Source organism: Procambarus clarkii, chromosome 6 (genome assembly GCF_040958095.1).
Source record: "Procambarus clarkii isolate CNS0578487 chromosome 6, FALCON_Pclarkii_2.0, whole genome shotgun sequence".
NCBI lineage: Eukaryota > Metazoa > Arthropoda > Malacostraca > Decapoda > Cambaridae > Procambarus > Procambarus clarkii.
This window is the reverse complement of record NC_091155.1, coordinates 38,090,466-38,113,700: the sequence shown is the minus strand read 5'-3', so window position 1 is coordinate 38,113,700 and position 23,235 is coordinate 38,090,466. Positions and strand designations below refer to the sequence as shown.

The 23,235-nt window shown below is 42.1% G+C and overlaps 2 protein-coding genes across 13 annotated transcripts in view; both read right to left on the bottom strand.

Moving 5' to 3' along the window:
* The window catches only part of Rap1 (RAS oncogene family member Rap1), a 75,313-nt gene extending 72,684 nt beyond the window's left edge, over positions 1-2,629 (bottom strand). Inside the window, exon 1 of the mRNA XM_045736278.2 lies at positions 2,281-2,629. Within this exon, the coding sequence (XP_045592234.1) occupies position 2,281 (1 nt within the window). The 5' untranslated portion in view covers positions 2,282-2,629. The remainder of the gene's footprint in view (positions 1-2,280) is intronic.
* A 12,031-nt stretch (positions 2,630-14,660) lies between these two features.
* Positions 14,661-23,235, bottom strand: part of LOC123754100 (CCHC-type zinc finger nucleic acid binding protein) — an 89,559-nt gene continuing 80,984 nt past the window's right edge. For 10 of the 12 annotated variants that reach the window (XM_045736271.2, XM_045736266.1, XM_045736270.1 and 7 more), the window contains 3 exons: positions 19,630-19,805; positions 17,502-17,569; positions 14,661-15,230 (listed from right to left, as the gene is read on the bottom strand). In XM_045736271.2, coding sequence (XP_045592227.1) covers positions 15,018-15,230; positions 17,502-17,569; positions 19,630-19,805 — 457 coding nt within the window. In that variant the 3' untranslated portion in view covers positions 14,661-15,017. The remainder of the gene's footprint in view (positions 15,231-17,501; positions 17,570-19,629; positions 19,806-23,235) is intronic. The other 2 variants (XM_045736273.1, XM_069308475.1) reach the window with 1 other exon arrangement.

The following is a 23,235-nucleotide window of genomic DNA, read 5'->3' as shown; positions in this document are numbered from 1 at the left end:
AGCAGAGATAGGATTGAGTAAAAGTCATACAAGCAGTGATGAGGTTGAGTAAAAGTCATACAAGCAGTGATGAGGTTGAGTAAAAGTCATACAAGCAGTGATGAGGTTGAGTAAAAGTCATACAAGCAGTGATGAGGTTGAGTAAAAGTCATACAAGCAGTGATGAGGTTGAGTAAAAGTCATACAAGCAGTGATGAGGTTGAGTAAAAGTCATACAAGCAGAGATAGGATTGAGTAAAAGTCATACAAGCAGTGATGAGGTTGAGTAAAAGTCATACAAGCAGTGATGAGGTTGAGTAAAAGTCATACAAGCAGTGATGGGTTGAGTAAAAGTCATACAAGCAGAGATAGGATTGAGTAAAAGTCATACAAGCAGTGATGAGGTTGAGTAAAAGTCATACAAGCAGTGATGAGGTTGAGTAAAAGTCATACAAGCAGTGATGAGGTTGAGTAAAAGTCATACAAGCAGTGATGAGGTTGAGTAAAAGTCATACAAGCAGTGATGAGGTTGAGTAAAAGTCATACAAGCAGTGATGAGGTTGAGTAAAAGTCATACAAGCAGTGATGAGGTTGAGTAAAAGTCATACAAGCAGTGATGAGGTTGAGTAAAAGTCATACAAGCAGTGATGAGGTTGAGTAAAAGTCATACAAGCAGTGATGAGGTTGAGTAAAAGTCATACAAGCAGTGATGAGGTTGAGTAAAAGTCATACAAGCAGTGATGAGGTTGAGTAAAAGTCATACAAGCAGTGATGAGGTTGAGTAAAAGTCATACAAGCAGTGATGAGGTTGAGTAAAAGTCATACAAGCAGTGATGAGGTTGAGTAAAAGTCATACAAGCAGTGATGAGGTTGAGTAAAAGTCATACAAGCAGTGATGAGGTTGAGTAAAAGTCATACAAGCAGTGATGAGGTTGAGTAAAAGTCATACAAGCAGTGATAGGATTGAGTAAAAGTCATACAAGCAGTGATGAGGTTGAGTAAAAGTCATACAAGCAGTGATAGGATTGAGTAAAAGTCATACAAGCAGTGATGAGGTTGAGTAAAAGTCATACAAGCAGTGATGAGGTTGAGTAAAAGTCATACAAGCAGTGATGAGGTTGAGTAAAAGTCATACAAGCAGTGATGAGGTTGAGTAAAAGTCATACAAGCAGTGATGGGTTGAGTAAAAGTCATACAAGCAGTGATGGGTTGAGTAAAAGTCATACAAGCAGTGATGAGGTTGAGTAAAAGTCATACAAGCAGTGATGAGGTTGAGTAAAAGTCATACAAGCAGTGATGAGGTTGAGTAAAAGTCATACAAGCAGAGATAGGATTGAGTAAAAGTCATACAAGCAGAGATAGGATTGAGTAAAAGTCATACAAGCAGTGATAGGATTGAGTAAAAGTCATACAAGCAGTGATAGGATTGAGTAAAAGTCATACAAGCAGTGATAGGATTGAGTAAAAGTCATACAAGCAGTGATAGGATTGAGTAAAAGTCATACAAGCAGTGATAGGATTGAGTAAAAGTCATACAAGCAGTGATAGGTTGAGTAAAAGTCATACAAGCAGTGATAGGATTGAGTAAAAGTCATACAAGCAGTGATAGGATTGAGTAAAAGTCATACAAGCAGTGATAGGATTGAGTAAAAGTCATACAAGCAGTGATAGGATTGAGTAAAAGTCATACAAGCAGTGATAGGATTGAGTAAAAGTCATACAAGCAGTGATGAGGTTGAGTAAAAGTCATACAAGCAGTGATGAGGTTGAGTAAAAGTCATACAAGCAGTGATGAGGATGAGTACAAGTAATCATTATTCATTGCTTCATGACTGCCAATATACGCACTGCGTCATACCTAAACTAACCCGGATTAAGCAAGAATTTTCCAGGTGGAGATATTTTCAGGGGCGTACGGATCCCTCGAGGGGTTACGAGCCTAATTCTTATCAAGGACTAATGTTTACGTTCTAAAACAAAATAAAAACTAAATTACACTTTGTCAAATGTGATGTTCGTCGTTTGAATTCCTTATTACGGTTATAAAAAGCTATTATTTCTCTCCAGATGTGATAAAAACCCTTCCCAAGATTTTTTCTATATATTTCATGGTATGAAAGAACATTGTTCTGTTTAGAACAATGTTCTATTCTACACATGCTTTCTTCTGACTCTCAGGTAGTTCTCCTATATCTAGAGATTTCTTATATATCACTATAATCCAAGTATAGGGTTTCAACAAACCTTATATATACCTATACTATCATACAAGATATAAAAACCCTTTATATATGAACTTACTTGTAGGTAAAGATGGGAGATTGACTTGTCACAGTGATGGGAGGTAGTTAGCTTCCTGCTGGTGAAGTAGTTCAGTAATTAGAGCACTAGATCACTTGTAGGGAGACACCATATATATATATAATTATATATATAACCGGGATTCACATATCCGTGTATATGAGTGGGATTAGGTGATTATAAATAGGAACTGCCTCGTATGGGCCAATAGGCCTTCTGTAGTCACCTTGTTCGTATGTTCTTAATACACATGTGTAATAATTCACTCTGTCAGGTGTGTATGAGGCCAGCAGGTGTGGGAGGTGTGTATCCCAGGGGTGTGAATGGAAGACTGGGGGTGTGTAGGGGCGCCGAGTGTGTGTAGCGACGTATTAAGAGTGTTCGTGCGTCCGTGCGTCATGCGTGCCCATGTGAATAGTGAGTAATAGGCGAGGGTTGACCCCGCTATAGTGTACACTAATCCTCCTTCCCCCCTAGTACTTGTGAGTCAAATGAGCCGCTTACTAGCAAGTCTGACGCTTAGATTCCCTACTGAAGTATCAGAATGTTCTTTAGTAGCGCAAATAGCATTGAAATACAAGAAAGATTCGAGGAAAGACTTTTTCTCCATGTTGTGACGTCGAATGGTGAGAGTTGAGACATTTTGGTGGTATTTCAGCTTCCAGCGGATGTGATTCAAACTCCGTTTGTGCACGTGTGTGTGTACAGGTGTGTGCAGGTGTGTAGGTCACCAAGCCAATCATCCAACACTGGTATTAATCAGTTTACTAATCACATCTGACTCTCAGCCAGTCCTCGACTCAAGTCCATTCCATCCAGCGGTCGACCCCACAGACGCATTCATAAACTTTTCCATGCTGTTCATTCAGAACGGGAACTTACTCAAATATAAATTAATAATATATTAGCATATTGTGCATATATAGACATAGGTTAGGTTAGGTGTTTAGGTTCTGTTGGCGATTATTTGTAGTACGTGGCTGAAGCATTTACAGCGTTGGGGTTCGAACACCAGTCGTCAGTGAAGCACTTGTTCCGGAAGTGTTCGGACGTCAGCAGTTGTCAGTCGTGTGTCAACTGTTTTACATTCATAAACAGCTGTGGGGGGGTTGGTGGGTGGATGGAATAGACTTTGGATCTTTGCTTGGAGGACGGGCTGAAAAGACCCAAAGACCATTCCATCCACCCGCCAACCCCCCCCCACAGTTGTTTATGTTCGAAAACCTGTTTACACACGACTGATAACTGCTGACGTTCGAACACTTCCGGAACAAGTGCTTCACTGACGACTTGTGTTCGAACCACAACGCTGTAAATGCTTCACCCACGTACTACAAATAATCGCCAACAGAACCTAAACACCTAACCTAGCACCGCGGGTGCAGCTGGAAGTGCAGTTGTCCTGACAATGGGCGATGGCCTATACTTTGAGTGGGGAGTCCGTATAAACAACTGGGCCTCTACCCTTCAGACTGAACTATTTGCCTTGATCCTTGCACTGAAATGTGTACAAGTCTCCAAACTTGATACATTAATTGTAAGTGACTCTTTATCATCCTTAAATGCTCTCAACTCTTTAAGACATAACTGTAACATGCTCGTGTCCGAAGCTAGACACAAATACAACAAAATTATTAAGGATGGTAACAGAGTCCATTTCATGCGGTCTCCATCTCATGTTGGCCTCCGAATGCATGATAGAGCTGATAAGTTAGCCAAAGATTCTGCCTTTAAAGGAGCCGTTGAGTGTAACCTTGGATTGTCAATGAGCAATCTGAGAGCAGCAGTACACCGAGAACTTCAACAAGGTCTTGTAGATCTGAGGCAAAGTGAAATTGACACCAGTAATTCCATCTATCATCATACTATCATGCAAGAGGAGCCACACATCTATGGATCATCCAATAAAATCAGCAGACTTCTAGATGTTACTACTGCTCGGCTTAGACTCTGTTACAAGTATCTCTGGGAATTCTCTTTATCTGCTGATGTAGACTTGACTAAATGTAAACTGTGTCAACAAAATTATTCGCACACCCTCCGTCACTATGTGATGGAGTGCGAAAAGATACGTGAATTTATAAACAATTCTATAACCAATGTTCCAGCGATGTGTCAATATTTCATTCAAAATGATCTGCTACCAGAAATTTAAGCCAAATATCCCCAGTTTGCTAACTGTAGGTAGTAACTAAGTGATTGTAACCTATCCACCGCTGCCCACTGGATGGGGGGCGGTGTAACCTATCCACCGCTGCCCACAGGATGGGGGGCGGTGTAACCTATCCACCGCTGCCCACTGGATGGGGGCGGTGTAACCTATCCACCGCTGCCCACTGGATGGGGGGCGGTGTAACCTATCCACCGCTGCCCACTGGATGGGGGGCGGTGTAACCTATCCACCGCTGCCCACTGGATGGGGGGCGGTGTAACCTATCCACCGCTGCCCACTGGATGGGGGGCGGTGTAACCTATCCACCGCTGCCCACTGGATGGGGGGCGGTGTAACCTATCCACCGCTGCCCACTGGATGGGGGGCGGTGTAACCTATCCACCGCTGCCCACTGGATGGGGGGCGGTGTAACCTATCCACCGCTGCCCACTGGATGGGGGGCGGTGTAACCTATCCACCGCTGCCCACTGGATGGGGGGCGGTGTAACCTATCCACCGCTGCCCACTGGATGGGGGGCGGTGTAACCTATCCACCGCTGCCCACTGGATGGGGGCGGTGTAACCTATCCACCGCTGCCCACTGGATGGGGGGCGGTGTAACCTATCCACCGCTGCCCACTGGATGGGGGGCGGTGTGCAGGACAAACATATCAATTGTGACACTAGCTCTCCACATATGTCAGTTGCTTAATTTAGAACCTGTACTTGAGGTCGATCTCGAACCCATTGTTGATGTGACGACTTATACTGAATTTTGTAACTAGTTCATCAAGATTGTAACTTGCTTAGCTAAATGAATTGTGGGGTTCAGTCCCTGAGCCCATTATGTGCCTCTGTAGCCCTTTCCACTACCGCCCACAAGATGGGTATGGGGTGCATAATAAATGAACTAAACTAACCTAACCTAACCTATGCCTATATATACACAATATGCTATTATATTATAATATTAATTTATATTTGAGAACATTCCCGTTTTGAATGAAGAGCATGTATGAATGCGTGTGTGGGGTCGACCGCTGGATGGAATGGACTTGATCTGAGGCCGCAACGTGTCCTCAGTCATACTTTAAGAGTCTATAACTCTCAGAGTCATACGGAAAGATATAAATATAAATATATACATCCCATAAGATCTGAGATCAGTGTTACCTGTACTCACCTAGTTGTGTTTGCGCGGGTTGAGCTGTAGCTCTTTGGTCCCGCCTCTCAACTGTCAATCAACTGGTGTACAGGTTCCTGAGCCTATTGGGCTCTATCATATCTACATTATAAACTGTGTATGGAGTCAGCCTCCACCACATCACTGCCTAATACATTCCACCTGTTAACTGACTCTGAAAAAATTCTTTCTAACGTCCCTGTGTCTCATTTGAGCACTCAATTGCCCAAACATGTGCAACTGGTCGGGGTTAAACCCTAAATCTGCACCAATTCTTGAGGCACTGATCACCTGATTGATGAAGATTGATAAAGATTAAGCCACCTAAGAGGTGGCACGGGCATGAATAGCCCGTAAGTGGAGCCCTTTCTGAGCCATTACCAGTATCAATAGATGATACTGGAGATCTGTGGAGGTGCGACTGCACCCTGCGTGACGGGAGATGTCTCCCGTGACTGATCACCTTCTTGCTCATTCTTCTCATACTTTAATGTCTGGGGCAGGTAGAGGGAAGGTTGAGGAGGGAGCGAGGACCTTCCAGCAGAGGGCCAAGAGGATGAATAATGCCTGCACCAGCAGCACCAGCAGCAGCAGCAGCAGCAGCAGCAGCAGCAGCAGCAGCAGCAGCAGCAGCAGCAGCAGCAGCAGCCGTGGAGTAGAGGTTGTAGCAGACCGGGTCCCTCGCCCTCCCACCACCTGCCCTTCAATAAGTCAAGCTTCGTGGGTCAGGCCACTGAGCTGGGGCTTGGTGCTGGCCTTATTGTTCCTCTGACAGATTAATAACCTCCAGCAACCTCTCCAGGTCTATTGTGAGGTCTATCGACCTCTGGGTGACTACTGTGAGGTCTATCGACCTCTGGGTGACTACTGTAAGGTCTATCGACCTCTGGGTGACTACTGTGAGGTCTATCGACCTCTGGGTGACTACTGTGAGGTCTATCGACCTCTGGGTGACTACTGTGAGGTCTATCGACCTCTGGGTGACTACTGTGAGGTCTATCGACCTCTGGGTGACTACTGTGAGGTCTATCGACCTCTGGGTGACTACTGTAAGGTCTATCGACCTCTGGGTGACTACTGTGAGGTCTATCGACCTCTGGGTGACTACTGTGAGGTCTATCGACCTCTGGGTGACTACTGTGAGGTCTATCGACCTCTGGGTGACTACTGTGAGGTCTATCGACTTCTGGGTGACTATTGAAAGGTCTATCGACCTCTGGGTGACTATTGAAAGGTCTATCGACCTCTGGGTGACTATTGTGAGGTCTATCGACTTCTGGGTGACTATTGAAAGGTCTATCGACCTCTGGGTGACTATTGTAAGGTCTATCGACCTCTGGGTGACTATTGAAAGGTCTATCGACCTCTGGGTGACTATTGTGAGGTCTATCGACCTCTGGGTGACTATTGTGAGGTCTATCGACCTCTGGGTGACTATTGTGACGTCTATCGACCTCTGGGTGACTATTATGAGGTCTATCGACCTCTGGAGGGTTATTAAGGCGCACATTAATCACTGACGGCTGAGCGGACAGCGCTCGGGTTTCATAGTCCTAAAGGTCCGGGTTCGATCCCCGGCGGAGGCGGAAACAAATGGGTAGTTTCTTTCATCCTCATGCCCCAGTTCACCTAGTAGTAAATACGTACCTGGGAGTTAGACAGCTGCTACGGGCTGCGTGTGTGTGTGTGTGAAAATTAGGATTAAGGACTTGTCTGAAATTCCATGCGTGCTAGTGGCTGTACAAGTATGTAATGATGATGAAGATTAAGCCATCCAAAAGGTGGCACGGGCATGAATAGCTCGTAAGTGGTGGCCCTTTTGAGCCATTACCAGTATCAAGAGCTGATACTGGAGATCTGTGGAGGTGCGACTGCACCCTGCGTGACGGGAGATGTCTCCCGCAAGAACTCTTGTATATATAAATAAAAATAAACTCAAAACAATATCTGTGTCCATCTTAATGTTTGCAAGCCAGGAAGAACTGAGCCAACAATTCCCTCCAAATGTCTTGTTCAAGCACGGATGTTCAACAGCTGGCTGAAGTAAACAACGATAGTCGAAAAGATTTTGATCCTTTGGCTGTGTTCTGCTTTAATCACTGTGCTGCGCTGCCTTAACCCTTGTTCAACTTTAAGTATGTTTATTGAGATAAGAAAGAAATACATCTCAAAGGGATAGAGTAGCTTAGGCTAGTTCTACCCCCTTAACCCCTGGGATGCGCATAGCTGACATTTTGTTTCTTGGCCGGACGGTGGAAGAAGACTTTGATGTCTTTAAAGTTACATAATAGGGCATAATTGTTGTTTGGTTCTACATCTAACCCGTCCAGTCATCTAAATACGCATTTTATAAAGAATTGACCAGTTTGCTAAACTTGAGATTTATTAGTTGAATTAGTTCAGCCATATTTCCGTTTTCTATGCAGCGGGCTTATATTTTTGTTTACAAAGTTCATCTCTAGTAAGGATTAGTTCACTATAGGGTGGGACCCGGGGTTGCCAGGGCCTGTCTGTCTGTTCATTTATTCTATGCAATCATTTATCTACCTATATATCTATCCATCCATCATGTATCTAATTATCATCTATCAGTTTTTCTATGTACATCCATCTATCCATTATCCAATTTATTCTCCTCGCTTTCTGTCAATCCATCTCTCTATCCTTCAGTAATGCTTATCCATGTATGTATTCATCTATTTATCCATCTATTCCTCTATCCCACCATCTATCCATTGTCTGTCTCACTCTTTGTCTTTTGTCTTTGTTTTTGTCTTTGTCAGTCTCTTTCTCTTAGAAAAGAATAGTTACGTTATTTTGATAACGTAACTTGAGAAACTTTTTCTGTGGAAAACTCGTCTCTTATGAGAGTATGTCCATATTATCGACAACACAATATTTCTGATCATTTTCCCAGGATCAGTGAAAAATGGTGCACATTACTATAAGAAAAAAAATGTTTTGAAAATATTTAGCTAGCGGCCAGTGAAATAAATCGTCGTGGGGGTCTGAATGTGACCGAGACACGCAGTTCTCTATTGAATTCTGGCGACCCTGACCAGTCTATGCTCATCCCGTATCTCTCTGCCAATTCGGTTGAACCAAACTCCAAGCATATGGCCTCCAACTTTGAACAGACAGATATTATCTCTTATAGTATTGACGTTGCTTTCCCCATATATGATGTAGGTACCTCCTGGTCTCCTGTCTCCCTTTACCATCTTCATTACGCTGTATTCATAGGGTTGAATTCTGGCAATCCCTAAAAAAACTGTTTTTACATTCCTCATTAGCTTTGTGTCGTCTGCAAGCATTGTTATATATGAGCTCACTTCCTCACGTAGATCATTCACATTAACTAGTTAATGTAGGAGGTCCCAGGACTGACCCTTGGGGAACTCCACTTGTTCCTTTCCCCTAACTCGAAACCTCATCTGACTGTGACTGTTTTCTGTCCTTTATGTAATCCCCTTACCCAGTTCAGTGTCTTCCCAATTATCTCTGCTTGCTTCTCCATCTTGAAAATGAGAGTGAGATAGCACAGACCAGCCCTAACATCATTTAATAAGTCATATGGTAGGTGTGCTGCCAGCATCACCCCCAACTACCACACCACCTTGAAGGCCCACTCTCTTTGGGGAATTAAATTAGCGACCTTGAATAATGCCTCTGAATAATGTCGATCCTGGCAAGAGCAAAAACTGTTGACATTTCTCCAAGCTGAGGGCAAATTGTCTCAATTAATGAAGTTTGGTGTTATGCCCATGTTAAGTACAGCTTGAACATCCATCACCCTCCCTCACATGGGGCAACCACTCCACAGTCTACACGCACTTCCTCATACACCCTCATGACTTTCTCCAAATGCTCCTGCATGACTCCATCTCAACTTTCTTCATTTGGCTCCTCCTGAGCGCCTGACAGCTGAGTGGACAGCGCTTCGGATTCGAAGTCCTGAGGTTTCGGATTCGATCTCTGGTGGAGGCGGAGACAAATATGCAAAAAGTAGTTAGACAGCTGCTACGGGCTGCTTCCTGGGGATGTGTAACAAAAAAGGAGGCCTGGTCGAGGACCGGGCCACGGGGACACTAAGCCCCGAAATCATCTCAAGATAATCTTCATGAATCCAACTCAACACTGTCCCTTATGGCTCCTCCTCTACACACTCCTCATACATTTAGTTTAAGAATGCACATTGTTAGAACAAAGGCATCAAAATGCCTCGTTGAAAAATGCAGTCATGAACTTTGTAACGTGTATGAGTCATCACGCCAGATCTCTGGGTCTAATATTTAATATTCCAAGATGTGTGAGAGAGAGATTGAGGAACATCTTACAGTAAATACCACTGGCGCTTGCTGTCACGGAGTGGCAAAGTGTCTGAGGTTTAGTCAGTAAGAGGAAAGAACCCATTGAAGGAGTAAAGAAAACAAAAAGTTGTGTACAAAAGTGCAAAAGGAATGAATCGGCTTGGATTTTTTGGATAAGGAAGTTGTCATGGAGGTGAGAATCAGTGGTAAGGGTCAAGCATTGGAGGGAGGGAGAGACAAGAGAGAAAGAAATAGGATCCTACTCCCTCCCCTCGTAGGGAGGGGAGCCTCGTAGCCTGGTGGATAGCGCGCAGGACTCGTAATTCTGTGGCGCGGGTTCGATTCCCGCACGAGGCAGAAACAAATGGGCAAAGTTTCTTTCACCCTGAATGCCCCTGTTACCTAGCAGTAAATAGGTACCTGAGAGTTAGTCAGCTGTCACGGGCTGCTTCCTGGGGGTGGAGGCCTGGTCGAGGACCGGGCCGCGGGGACACTAAAGCATGAAATCATCTCAAGATAACCTCCCTCCTTTATTGGGGGGAGGTTATCCTGAGATGATTTCAGGGCTTAGTGTCCCCGCGGCCCGGTCCTCGACCAGGCTTTTTGTTATACACCCCCAGGAAACAGCCCATAGCAGCTGACTAACTCCCAGGTACCTATTTACTTCTAGGTGAACAGGGGCATCAGGGTGAAAGAAACTGCACATTTGAGCCCAGAACCTTAGGAATACGAATCCCAAACGCTGTCTGCTCAGCCATCAGGCCCCAAGCTGCTCCAGCTGACAGATCAACACAACCTAAATTACACAAAGATTGCAACACGATGCATCACGAATAAGTTTTCCCCCACAAACTTTTTAATTAATGACCTTAATGAAAAACCATGAAGGTCACGGCACTGGCAATCATTAACAAAATTAGCGAGTCTGTGAGCTTGGGATGAAGCAGAGGTCAGAAACAGTACGGCTTCTGAGACCAGGTCGAGCAACAAGAAGATGTGAAAACAACAAAGTTTCCTGCTGTTGTCAAACTGCCATCAATGGGAGCCGGTCGACCGAGCGGACAGCACGCTGGACTTGTGATCCTGTGGTCCTGGGTTCGATCCCGAGCGCCGGCGAGAAACAATGGGCAGAGTTTCTTTCACCCTATGCCCCTGTTACCTAACAGTAAAATAGGTACCTGGGTGTTAGTCAACTGTCACGGGCTGCTTCCTGGGGGTGGAGGCCTGGTCGAGGACCGGGCCGCGGGAACACTAAAGCCCCGAAATCATCTCAACGGGGGGGGGGGGGGGGGGGATATAATTGCAACACTTGGAAAATGCTCACTATAATGAAGTTGTCAAGGTAAACTAAAGAAATGCAAAGATGAAGATCAATACAAGGAGTGTGAGTGAGACAATCTTTATGAATTGGTTGGCCAGCTTGTGAAGTTCTCTTAATTATGAGAACGTGAAGAACCGCATGCTAAAATACTGCCCTGGGTATTAGTAATAGAAACATTCCATACTTAATGTCAAGTTAAAAGTCACTTAAAAGGAGTAATGATGTAATAATATTACATCATTAAGTAAAAAGGAGTAATAGCGTTATGCGACAAAGAGTACTGGGAAGACGGTACACCACGAGCATAGCTCATCCTGTAACTATACTTAGGTAATCTCACATACACACAGACAGACCCTTCCCAATTACGTCAAAGTGTGTCCCTCTCTCAACCCAGCCCATCCTCTAAACAAAGGCCAAACCCCGTTTATGATTGAAAAACAGTTTACACGGCTCACAACTGATGATGTCTCAACACTTCCGCAACAAGTACTTCACTGATGACTTGTGTTCGAACTACAACACTGTAAATGCTTCACCCACGTACTACAAATACAAATAATCACCAACACAACCTAAACACCTAACCTAACCAGTGCCTAAATATGTACAATATGCCAATATATATAATGATATTAATTAATTATTATTGCCAAAAAAATCACTCGGCCACAGGGAAAAATTGCCAGACATGAAAAAGTCAATACAGTAACATCATCAAGAGAAGTTTGGCTACAGCTGGGTGTCCAGCACAAAGGGAACCTCAGTTGTGCAGACCTGACAACAGCCAAAAATGCCCAGATGGAGTCACCCTGCAGCCGTGGAGGAAAGGTAAACAGGTCGTGTGGGACTACACGTGTGCGTCTACATTGGCTGATACCTATCTACCTTACAGCACAGCTGAGGGAGGTGGGGCGGCCACCTTCAGGGAGACCCAGAAAACCAAGTACAGGGACCTAGAACGTTGTTACAGGTTCGTGCCAATAGGCTTTGAGACTCTGGGCGCTTGGGGTAAATGTGCACTTTAGTTCCTAAGGGAGGTGGGTGAGGGGAAAGCTCCTCAGTGGGGAAAGTTCAGTTCAGAGGGGAAATGCATGCTGTATCTTGGGTACGCACCCAACCTCCGAAGAGCTGAATGAGGTCTTCAAACACTGATAGTTATATTGTTATATAAGTGGGTGTTCTCTGTAAACTGTAGCAATGCAATAAAACTAAATAAAAAAAAATAAAAAAAATAATAAGGGTGGTAGGAGAAGAAAAGATTAAAGTTTTCAGTGAGAATCCACAAGGTCTTCTCTAAATACTATTTTCTTCTTCGAGGATGTGGGTCCCTTCAATTGCACCAGTGGTGGTACCCTTATATATAATATTAATTTATATTTCAGAAAGGTTCTATTTTGAATGAACAGCATCTTAAAATTGATGAATGCATCTTTGGGGTCGACCGCTGGATAGAATGGACTTGATCTGAGGACGGGTTACTCAATCAGTTTAAGAGAGCAGCTAAGTACTAGCTAATCAACTCCATGTAACCTACCTTACCTCCTAAATGTCAACCTATCTATGTCTTGCTACTATCTTGAGGTTATCTTGAGATGATTTCGGGGCTTTAGCGACCCCGCGGCCCGGTCCTCAACCAGGCCTCCACCCCCAGGAAGCAGCCTGTGACAGCTGACTAACACCCAGGTACCTATTTTACTGCTAGGTAACAGGGGCATAGGGTGAAAGAAACTCTGCCCATTGTTTCTCGCCGGCGCCCGAGATCGAACCCGGGACCACAGGATCACAAGTCCAGCGTGCTGTCCGCTCGGCTCCCTAGTGTACTAACGTACTAGTGTACGTTATTGACTTAACTTGTAAAACTGCAGAGATCTGCAGTATAAGAAATATTTTTTTTTATTCCTCCTGTTTACTTAGTTCAAATTACTATCTGCTGTTCTGTTGTAATTTCAGCTGTTCCTTAATACATGTAATTATTGTCATTTTTTAATTTTTCTACTTCAGTTCATTTGGCTTTTGATCTTTGTTATTTTAAAGTCTGAGTTGTTAAGTATATTTTTTTCCACATCTTGCCCAAAATGCTGTGCATATTAGTGTATTTAGACATAAAGTAGTATATATTAGCTCTAGACATCCAACATTCTTATATAGTACATACATTTTGTATGTGTGTACTTTTTCCTAAATAAACATTATATTATTATCATAATTCATACATACTAACATAAGAACATTAACGTAACAGATAACTTGTGCATACAAAGTACTGTATATAAAAGTTTGACTTTCGTATGCAAATTATATAAAAAGTTTGTGTGATATACGAAGCATACTCACTTTAGTATACAAAGTGTTGTATTAGGTGAAGCACGAGCTACATTGGTGTAGGAGAGTAACACCGGCAAGAGTGAGAGCAGGCACCAACCTGGGGGCCAGATTCACAAAGCAGTTACACAAGCACTTACAAACATGTACATATTTCCTCAATCTTTGATGGCTTTAGTTACATTTATTAAACAGTTTACAAGCATGAAAACTTGCCAATCAACTGTTGTTATTGTTATAAACAGCCTCCTGGTGCTTTGGAGCTCATTAACTGTTTAATAGTTGTAAACACTCCCCCCCCCCCAGGAAGCAGCTGTCTAACTACCAGGTACTTATTTACTGCTAGGTGAACAGGGCCATCAGGTTGAAAGAAACGCTGCCCATTTGTTTTTGCCTCCACCAGATCTCAAACTCAGAACCTCAGGACTACAAATCTGAATCGACTTGAGAATGATCCAGGTCGGACCGAAACGTCATCGTCCCTTCATTTTCTAGTGTGTGGATTGGTCAACTGCCATAACATATCCACACGATAACATAGTGGATATGTTATACCAGCGTTAGTATTTCAAGTGACTTTACATCACTTGAAATACTCCAAACAATTCTTTACAGCAGTTGCTAGATATTCCCAGGATAAGGAAGAGCAATTTTATTTGCGACAATTATAAACAGTTTACCGTAAGGCTACATAAAAGAATCCTTCGCTTAACAGTTCCAGCAGCAATAAATACCCTAAACAGACCAAGAGCTATATTTGGTTTCACTTAAAACTGCAGATCGCATGCAGTCATAACGATGGCGTATTCTGCCACGCAACAGTTTTCCGTTCTTTGAAAGTTAAATATAAATGCGAGACCCCATTTTCAGAACACATACCAGTGAAGGCAGCGATGCAGAGCTCAAGCAAACAATATACACTCCCGAGTAATGCTAAAAAGTTGAAAACATAGTACTTCTTTAATTTATATTTGCATGTATTGATTCTTCTTACATACTTTTTGTTACCAAGAGTCCACCATTCAAGAGTAATGAGTCATACAAGATGACTCAAATGCACATCTAGGATTATATCAATAATAAGAAAAGTCTTCTTTTAAGATTTTTTTTGTACTGAATCACATACAGTATTGCTGAAAAAGTAAACTTAGTATACAAAAGCGGGCAAACATGTGACTGGTGCTAACAGGTTACAATAACACAAGTCATCCACTCAAAGGAAACTTATCTATATTGTCTCTCTAGGAAAACAAAAAAAAATACAAAATACCACATTACAATTTCCAGAAAGGCTACAAATGTCTTCTGCATTAACATTAATTTTACAGTATTCAGTATTAGATAATTACTGTGACAAGATTTTGAACATCATCAAAAGCATGCCAAAAATTCTGTACATGGCAGACACCAAGAGTATGGAGTGAAAAAATGCAGGAATTAATTATCTCAATACCGCTGTCGCTTCATTTCAAGAAATGTTCCACTTCCCCCTGTACTTCTTTTTATTCCTTGCTGAAATGGTGTATCGCCTCTACCTCGTTGAAAGCTGCTCCTTGGAGACTGTAGCCGATCTTCTTCCATCTGAAACCACAATTCCTTGAGTCTCTGGTCACGGTCTCCGGCCTGATTGCGCCGCTCACTCCGACCACCTTGCATGCCCTGACAATTATCTAACATTAAACAAAACCCACAAATGAATTCAAAAAATCTCATGGATTAGCTAAGCAATGAACTGATTATGACGGCATTAGCAAGGTTCTGTAAAAAAGTTAAGCTAATATCTAATAGTAAGCAAAGAACTAGAGAAGTTCTATCATATGAACGTGAAAATTAATGTACAGTATCCCACGTTTCCCACCCCAATATATACCACAGCACACACACAATTGTTTAAATGAGCATTAAAAAATACTGTACATAATCCCTGTCCTTTTCCTAATCATCATCCAAGGAACAATGGAAGTGCCAACATATTTAGTACATTTAGGGTCTTGGTTGTAAAGTCGAGTTTGTTCTCGATTCATAATCTGGAATTCTGGGATCGAATCCCGGGACAGAATTGGGTGGGTGTGCTTCCCATCATCTACTGTCCCCTCTTCACCTAGCAGTAAATAGGTACTTAGGAGTTAGTCAGCTTGTTGTGGGGTTGCTTCCTGAGAATGGTCAATAGTTTAACCTTGTGGGGAGGCCTTGATATAACCCTTACATATTATATATATATATATATATATATACATACATACACACTCTGGCTGCCTGACAAAATATAAATTATATTGCTGTCCTAGTGCCTATATATGACCAGTCTTAAGAAATTAAAATCAGGTATAAACTAAAAAAAAATTTAAACTGCAGTTGATGAAGGAAGGCATCCCCAGTCTCAATATGTGTAACTAGTAAGTAACTGCATAGGGGTGAATAATGGTGGGGAGTGGATAAGGAAGTTATGGATGGAGTGTAAAATTTGTATGACGACTACCATCAAAACATTCCATTTGTTGACCACCGATTAATTAAAGAATACAAGTATTTCCTTTTGTTTCTTTGACGTGACTGCATTTCCAACTCCCACTGACATTCTCTTGTCTTACAGCTAAATCCGTGTCTCCTTGTTAACAGTGTTTCCTCACCTCGCCGGTGGCTGAGCAGACAGAACACTGGATGCATGATCCTGTGGTCCTGGGTTCAATCCCGGGCGATGGCGAGAAACAATGGGCAGTTTCTTTCACCCTGATGCCCCTGTTACCTAGCAGTAAATAGGTACCTGGGAGTTATTCAGCTGTCACGAGCTGCTTCCTGGGGGTGGAGGCCTGGTCGAGGACTGGGCCGCGGGGACACTAAAGCCCCGAAATCATCTCAAGATAACCTCAATATTTAGTGAACATATTTTCTCTGCTCATTCTCCTCGCTAGGCGACCGGGCCGCAGGGACGCTAAGCCCCGGTAATGCTCCAAGGTAACTCCTCGCTAGGGTTGTCAAATTTAGTCCTCTTAGCCCCTAATCAGCTCAGCTATTCGATGTACTACATCGAGGTATGAATGATTAAAATTAATTAACAAATAATATGATGATTGGAGAACTAGAGGAAATCAAAGCTAATGGGCTAGAGAAAGGGTTAATTAACAAGAATGGAGCAGTGCAAGGGTTAAGAAAATTGGGGCAGTGTGAGTTAACAAGATTGGAGCAGTATAAGGGTTAACATGATTGGCACAGTGTAAAGTTAACAATAGCGGAAGAGTAAGGGTTCATTTCAGTACAGAACTAGTCTTGTCGAGAAACTACTTTTTCCAGATTATTTTTCCACTTCATAAAGTGCAAATATAGAAATTCTAAAAATGGTGATCACTTAGAATCTTCCATCAAACTTCTTGTTGTATTACCAATTTTATTTCACAAAATATTCTTTAGTTATTTATAAGACATCTGATCTCTCTCTCTCTTTTCAGACCCATCCTTCCCAAAATGGCCAACAGAATGCTACACTGCCACATTTGAATAGGAAGTTCAGTAATGTAAACATACAGATGTGGGCAAGTTTAAAATGTATCCAAATAAAAATATAAAAATATCATTTGTAAACAAGGAGCCGGATTCACGAAAGTACTTACGCAAGCACTTACGAACGTGTACATCTTTCCTCAATCTTTGACGGCTTTGGTTACATTTATTAAACAGTTTACAAGCATGAAAACTTGCCAATCAACTGTTGTTATTGTTATAAACAGCCTCCTGGTGCTTCGGGGCTCATTAACTGTTTAATAATTGTCAACAAAGCCACCAAAGATTGAGAAAAGATGTACAGGTTTGTAAGTATTTGTGTAACTGCTTCGTGAATCTGGCCCCTGAAGGCTAGGAAAAAAATAATAAGAGCATTCCCTCTACTAGGGATAAGGTACAACATCTCTGAAAAATTTCACATTCAATTTTTACCATTCCATTAAAGAAGGCTCCAAACATGTCTCTTCCTTTCGATGATGAACCGCCACGTCCCATCATTCCTGAAAAAATAAATGAATAAATAAACAAACTCTAGAAGAAACGCTTAGTTTATGACCATCATTTATTAATATACAGCACAATACGATCCCAATTGATGCAGCGGGATGCATCCCTGGATACACGATACTCAATTGATTAAATTGAATGTTCTTAAATTTTTATTTTTAAGAACCTCATTGTAAAATCTAAATCTGGAAGAATTAAATTTATTACAAACGGAAATACTACAGCAAATTATATTTGTTACGCAATGAAGCAGGACTCAACAATAATGGCTGCTTTCAAATGCAATAAGAGCCACAACTCACATATAATTTTTATACACAAATCAATTTGACAAGACTTGGATTCTTTGAATCTGTAAAAATGATTAAATCAATGTTTTGTATGCTATGTGTACTGTATATACTTTGTATGCTATGTGTACTGTATATACTTTGTATGCTATGTGTACTGTATATACTTTGTATGCTATGTGTACTGTATATACTTTGTATGCTATGTGTACTGTATATACTTTGTATGCTATGTGTACTGTATATACTTTGTATGCTATGTGTACTGTATATACTTTGGAAGCAGTCATACCTGTAGTCAGGAGTTATTTAATATGACCAAAAGGGTTAGATGAGTGATCCCAGCAAAAACCAGCATGAATATAATAAAACCCAAATTTCTGGGTGAGCCCTGGAGGTTCCCTGAAGTTATCACACTGATATAATGCCATACTACCAGGTGCCATCAGTTGTGGGGTTCTTACTAGCCTACTGGGGCCCATGTGCCAGAACCTGGCCGCCTCAGAGAGGTGCAGGGAGTGGTGGCTATATAATCACTACACATTCAAAGAAATTCATATCTGCCACCACCAAGGAAGCACCTAAAAAGTCAGTGAAACAAAGCAAAACAAACCAATGCATGGTTGAAATAAGACCTCTGCCTCAAAAACGTCCAAACAAACTCCCCCAGCTATGACAAGAAAACTACTGAAAATTTGTAAAAACTAGCATGAGCTAGTTCGTCTTATCTCCCCCCGCCCCCCCTTGTTTGGGGAAGAAGGGAGGCAGACCGTGTCAGCTATGAAGAATGAAGCGCAAATTAACTGAGTAAATACATGACACAGCCCAATTGCTGATGGGCACACAGGACATCTGTCACAACGGGAGACAGACCATGTCGGCCATGAAGAATGAAGCGCAAAATGACTTAGAAAATACATGACATACAGGACCGAAGAGCCAGAGCTCAACCCCCGCAAGCACAAATAGGTGAGCACAACTGTTACCAACAACTGGGGAATGTTCACATAAAGTTGGAGAACATCCACAACCCAAGGAAGGATGCACAGGCACAAATGGGTTCAAAAACGAATCCCCCAAAACACCTGAAACATGTTCAACACCTCGTGCCAATCAAGCATGCAGAAGACCAAGCTGTGCAAGGCCTGAAGTGAAGACAACGGAATGTCCATCGAACAACCTGGTTTGAAATACCCAGAAATAGCCACGCTGCTGTGAGTGTGGCAATTTGGGGAGGGGGGGGGGGGATAAGTACAAGCACTGTATCTAATACTCAGAAAAGAAGAGAAATACATGTTAAATATGACTGCTAGTGAGAGTGAGGGACAAGCACTAGTAGATCATCGGTTGTCAACCAGGAGGCCTGGTCGACGACCGGGCCGTGGGGGCGCTAGGCCCCGGAAGCACCTCAAGGTAACCTCAAGGTAGATACTCTAATTGGAAAATGCTCAAGTCTGCACATTACCCACAGTTAGATGAGGCTATTTATCAATGGTGTGCACAGCACTGGACAGTGGATATGGGAAGTAGCTTAGGGATAAGCAATTTTAAGCCAAGTGATGAATAGATAACAATATTTAAACGAGTTATATCCAAGAGGAAGGTCATCAATAAATCATTGGGTACCAAGCAGAGCAGCGTTTAGGGAATACCATTTCCTCATCCTACCACCATCAAACTATATAACTACAGTATAGTATCTAGAATTTTTTGCTATTTTACCCAAACTCTGTATGAATTTATAGAAAATAATGATCACTCACCTCTTTTAAGCTTTTCTGCTTCATATTCCTGACGGACCATAGCTAGCTTTCTCTCCATCTGCTCAACCTCTGTTTGAAGGTCAGACTCCAGCATCATTTTCCTCTTCTTATACATTTCAAAGAGGCGATTCCAGCGCATTTCATACTCAAAATCAAGAGAGTTCTTGTCATTAAATCTACAAAAGAAGACAAACAATTTTTAACATTATCCACAGCACAAACACACAAGGACATTCAGTCAAGGAAATGATCCGAGAGTGACTTACAGGGTAGCGTCGAGTCTTCGCCCCCACTTCTCATCTTCCATTATCCCCACTCATGCAGTCTCTCAAGGTCTTCCTCTACAGAATTCTCCAGTATGTGCTCATTAGTTCTACAGTGTTTGCACATACACACTGCACTCACATCTACAAAATCCCCCACTTGAGAAGATTGCTTGAAATTTATTACATGAGCAAAATGATCCTTACCTGTAAGTAGCTTGCATATGCTTATTTGTATGATATCACCTCTTCTGGTTGACTTTTAATGGAAACTATTACAGTACAATCTAGCTTGCTACAGCTCTCAAAGTTCAATGTCTCCGAGTGTTGCCTTCTTTCTGGTTTGTTACATATTCTTACCCAGTTGACTATCTTTCATTATCAGCCAACTTCTACACCTTCAGCACTAATCTTTTGTGAAGAACTATCAAAAGCTGTTTAGTTGTCAAGAAAGATACAATCAACAAAGATTTCTCTGTCCTACAGAATCATGGTAACCTGACAACTCACTACATACCAAGTTCTGACATATGATAATCCCATTAAATCTATATTATTATTTTCCCTATCCAAATGCTCCATCAGTCGTGCCTAGATTCTTTTCTCTAACACTTTGCATAGGATTAATGTTAACAAAGACCTGCCAGTAGTTTACAGCTTTCTGACTGTATACTTTCTTGAAAATTGGTATTACATTTTAATTTTTCCAGTCTCTAATTGTTAGAGAAGCTAGTTTTAAGAATACAGTATAGACATGAAGGTGTACAGTGTGGTCACAATGCCTTAGCTCTGCCAGGGGTCTTTTTACTTTCTCTTCAGTAACTCCAATGCTGACAGGAGTATTTCTGCTATTCCTCGAATTGATCCTATTTTGTAAATCACATTGAGCCTTGTGCAGGCGATGAGTCACAATAACGTGGCTGAAGTAGTTTGACCAGACTACACACTAGAAGGTGAAGGGACGACGACGTTTCGGTCCGTCCTGGACCATTCTCAAGTCGATTTTGAGAATTCTCACACTCGACTTGAGAATGGTCCAGGACGGACCGAAACGTCGTCATCCCTTCACCTCCTAGTGTGTGGTCTGGTCAATCTCACATTGAGCCTTTTATCACCTTAGGCTGACCATGTGACTTCTTAATATTTTTTCTTCCATTGCTGCTAATGCAAAATCATTGGTTGATTCTTTGCCTTGCTGCTGTTTTCAAATTAGTTCTCTCTTACTCTTGTGTAATCATTCTGGCTCCCATTATATAACTGTCAAGAGCACTAAGCAAGAATACCTACAGTATAGCATCGCATTGTAGGTTATTGCGTCCAAGCAGTCCTAGATATAATTCACGATGCTAATGAAAGACCAGCGGTGTCACACGAGTTTGTCACCGAGAAGGATATCAAGGGACATATGATGCAAAGAAAATAATTTATTATTTCCAGTAGCTAACCATCTTTCTCTCTCCAGCAGTTGGAAACTGACTTATGAATGGTGATAAAAATCAGCGAAAGGGATTAGCTCTGGGAGATGGGACAGGTACAAATGGCATACTTAGCAGCAGTAACAAAAATACGACTGGGATCCCTAGCAAAAATTTAGTATCTTGTACTGTATTTGCTAAAAATGAACAGCCACTGTTGTATTTTGATTGTCATGGGATGTAATGGGTTAAAGATTCCAGGGCCATGGCACCACTGCAAGTCAACTACATCAACAAATGAACACTGGAGCATGACATATAGTATTATGGCATAAAAAAATTGCTTTAACCTGTCAAAAGGTTATCATTTATGGGGGAAGAGGTTTGATCAGTAACCAGTGCCATCAAGCGTACTTCAACTCATCTGTAAACAGAGCAGTAGCACATGAATGGAAGTGAAAATGTTGAAGGGAAAGGCATTTCACAACAGTAGTGAGTAATAAGCCTTCACTTTGTTTATAATTTTACAAAATGTAACAAGTTGTGAGGTGAAGGAGAGAAAGGGGGAGGGGGGTAAGATAGGAAACAATACCAGGAGGAACACTACAGATGTGAACGTCAAGAAAACTTGCACACATGCAATTCTTGCAATAAAAGATTACAAACATGAGCGAGTCAGAACTTTCAGTAGCGGCAATGGTCAAGGTATGTAGGGACTAAGTACAGTAACAAAGGCAATATTGACAGTTATGGTCTTGTAAAAACAGAACAAGCTTCAAGGCCAAAAGAATACAATTAAGCTAATATATTTCCAGATAGTGGCATGAGCTTTTTATAGGTAGGTAGGTAGGTAGGTAGGGGTGGGTGGGTGGGTGGGTGTGGGGGTGTGGGGTGTGTAATTACCTAAGTGTAGTTACAGGATGAGAGCTACGCTCGTGGTGTCCCGTCTTCCCAGCACTCTTTGTCATATAACGCTTTGAAACTACTGACGGTCTTGGCCTCCACCACCTTCTCACTTAACTTGTTCCAACCGTCTACCACTCTATTTGCGAAGGTGAATTTTCTTATATTTCTTCGGCATCTGTGTTTAGCTAGTTTAAATCTATGACCTCTTGTTCTTGAAGTTCCAGGTCTCAGGAAGTCTTCCCTGTCGATTTTATCAATTCCTGTTACTATTTTGTACGTAGTAATCATATCACCTCTTTTTCTTCTGTCTTCTAGTTTTGGCATATTTAATGCTTCTAACCTCTCCTCGTGTGTGTGTAATTACCTAAGTGTAATTACCTAAGTGTAGTTACAGGATGAGAGCTACGCTCGTGGTGTCCCGTCTTCCCAGCACTCTTTGTCATATAACGCTTTGAAACTACTGACGGTCTTGGTCTCCACCACCTTCTCACTTAACTTGTTCCAACCGTCTACCACTCTGTTTGCGAAGGTGAATTTTCTTATATTTCTTCGGCATCTGTGTTTAGCTAGTTTAAATCTATGACCTCTTGTTCTTGAAGTTCCAGGTCTCAGGAAATCTTCCCTGTCGATTTTATCAATTCCTTTTACTATTTTGTATGTAGTGATCATATCACCTCTTTTTCTTCTGTCTTCTAGTTTTGGCATGTTTAATGCTTCCAACCTCTCCTCGTAGCTCTTGCCCTTCAGTTCTGGGAGCCACTTCGTAGCATGTCTTTGCACCTTTTCCAGTTTGTTGATGTGCTTCTTAAGATATGGGCACCACACAACAGCTGCATATTCTAGCTTTGACCTAACAAAACTCATGAACAATTTCTTTAGTATATCGCCATCCATGTATTTAAATGCAATTCTGAAGTTAGAAAGCATCGCATAGGCTCCTTGCACAATATTCTTTATGTGGTCCTCAGGTGATAGTTTTCTATCTAGAACCACCCCTAGATCTCTTTCTTTATCAGAATTCT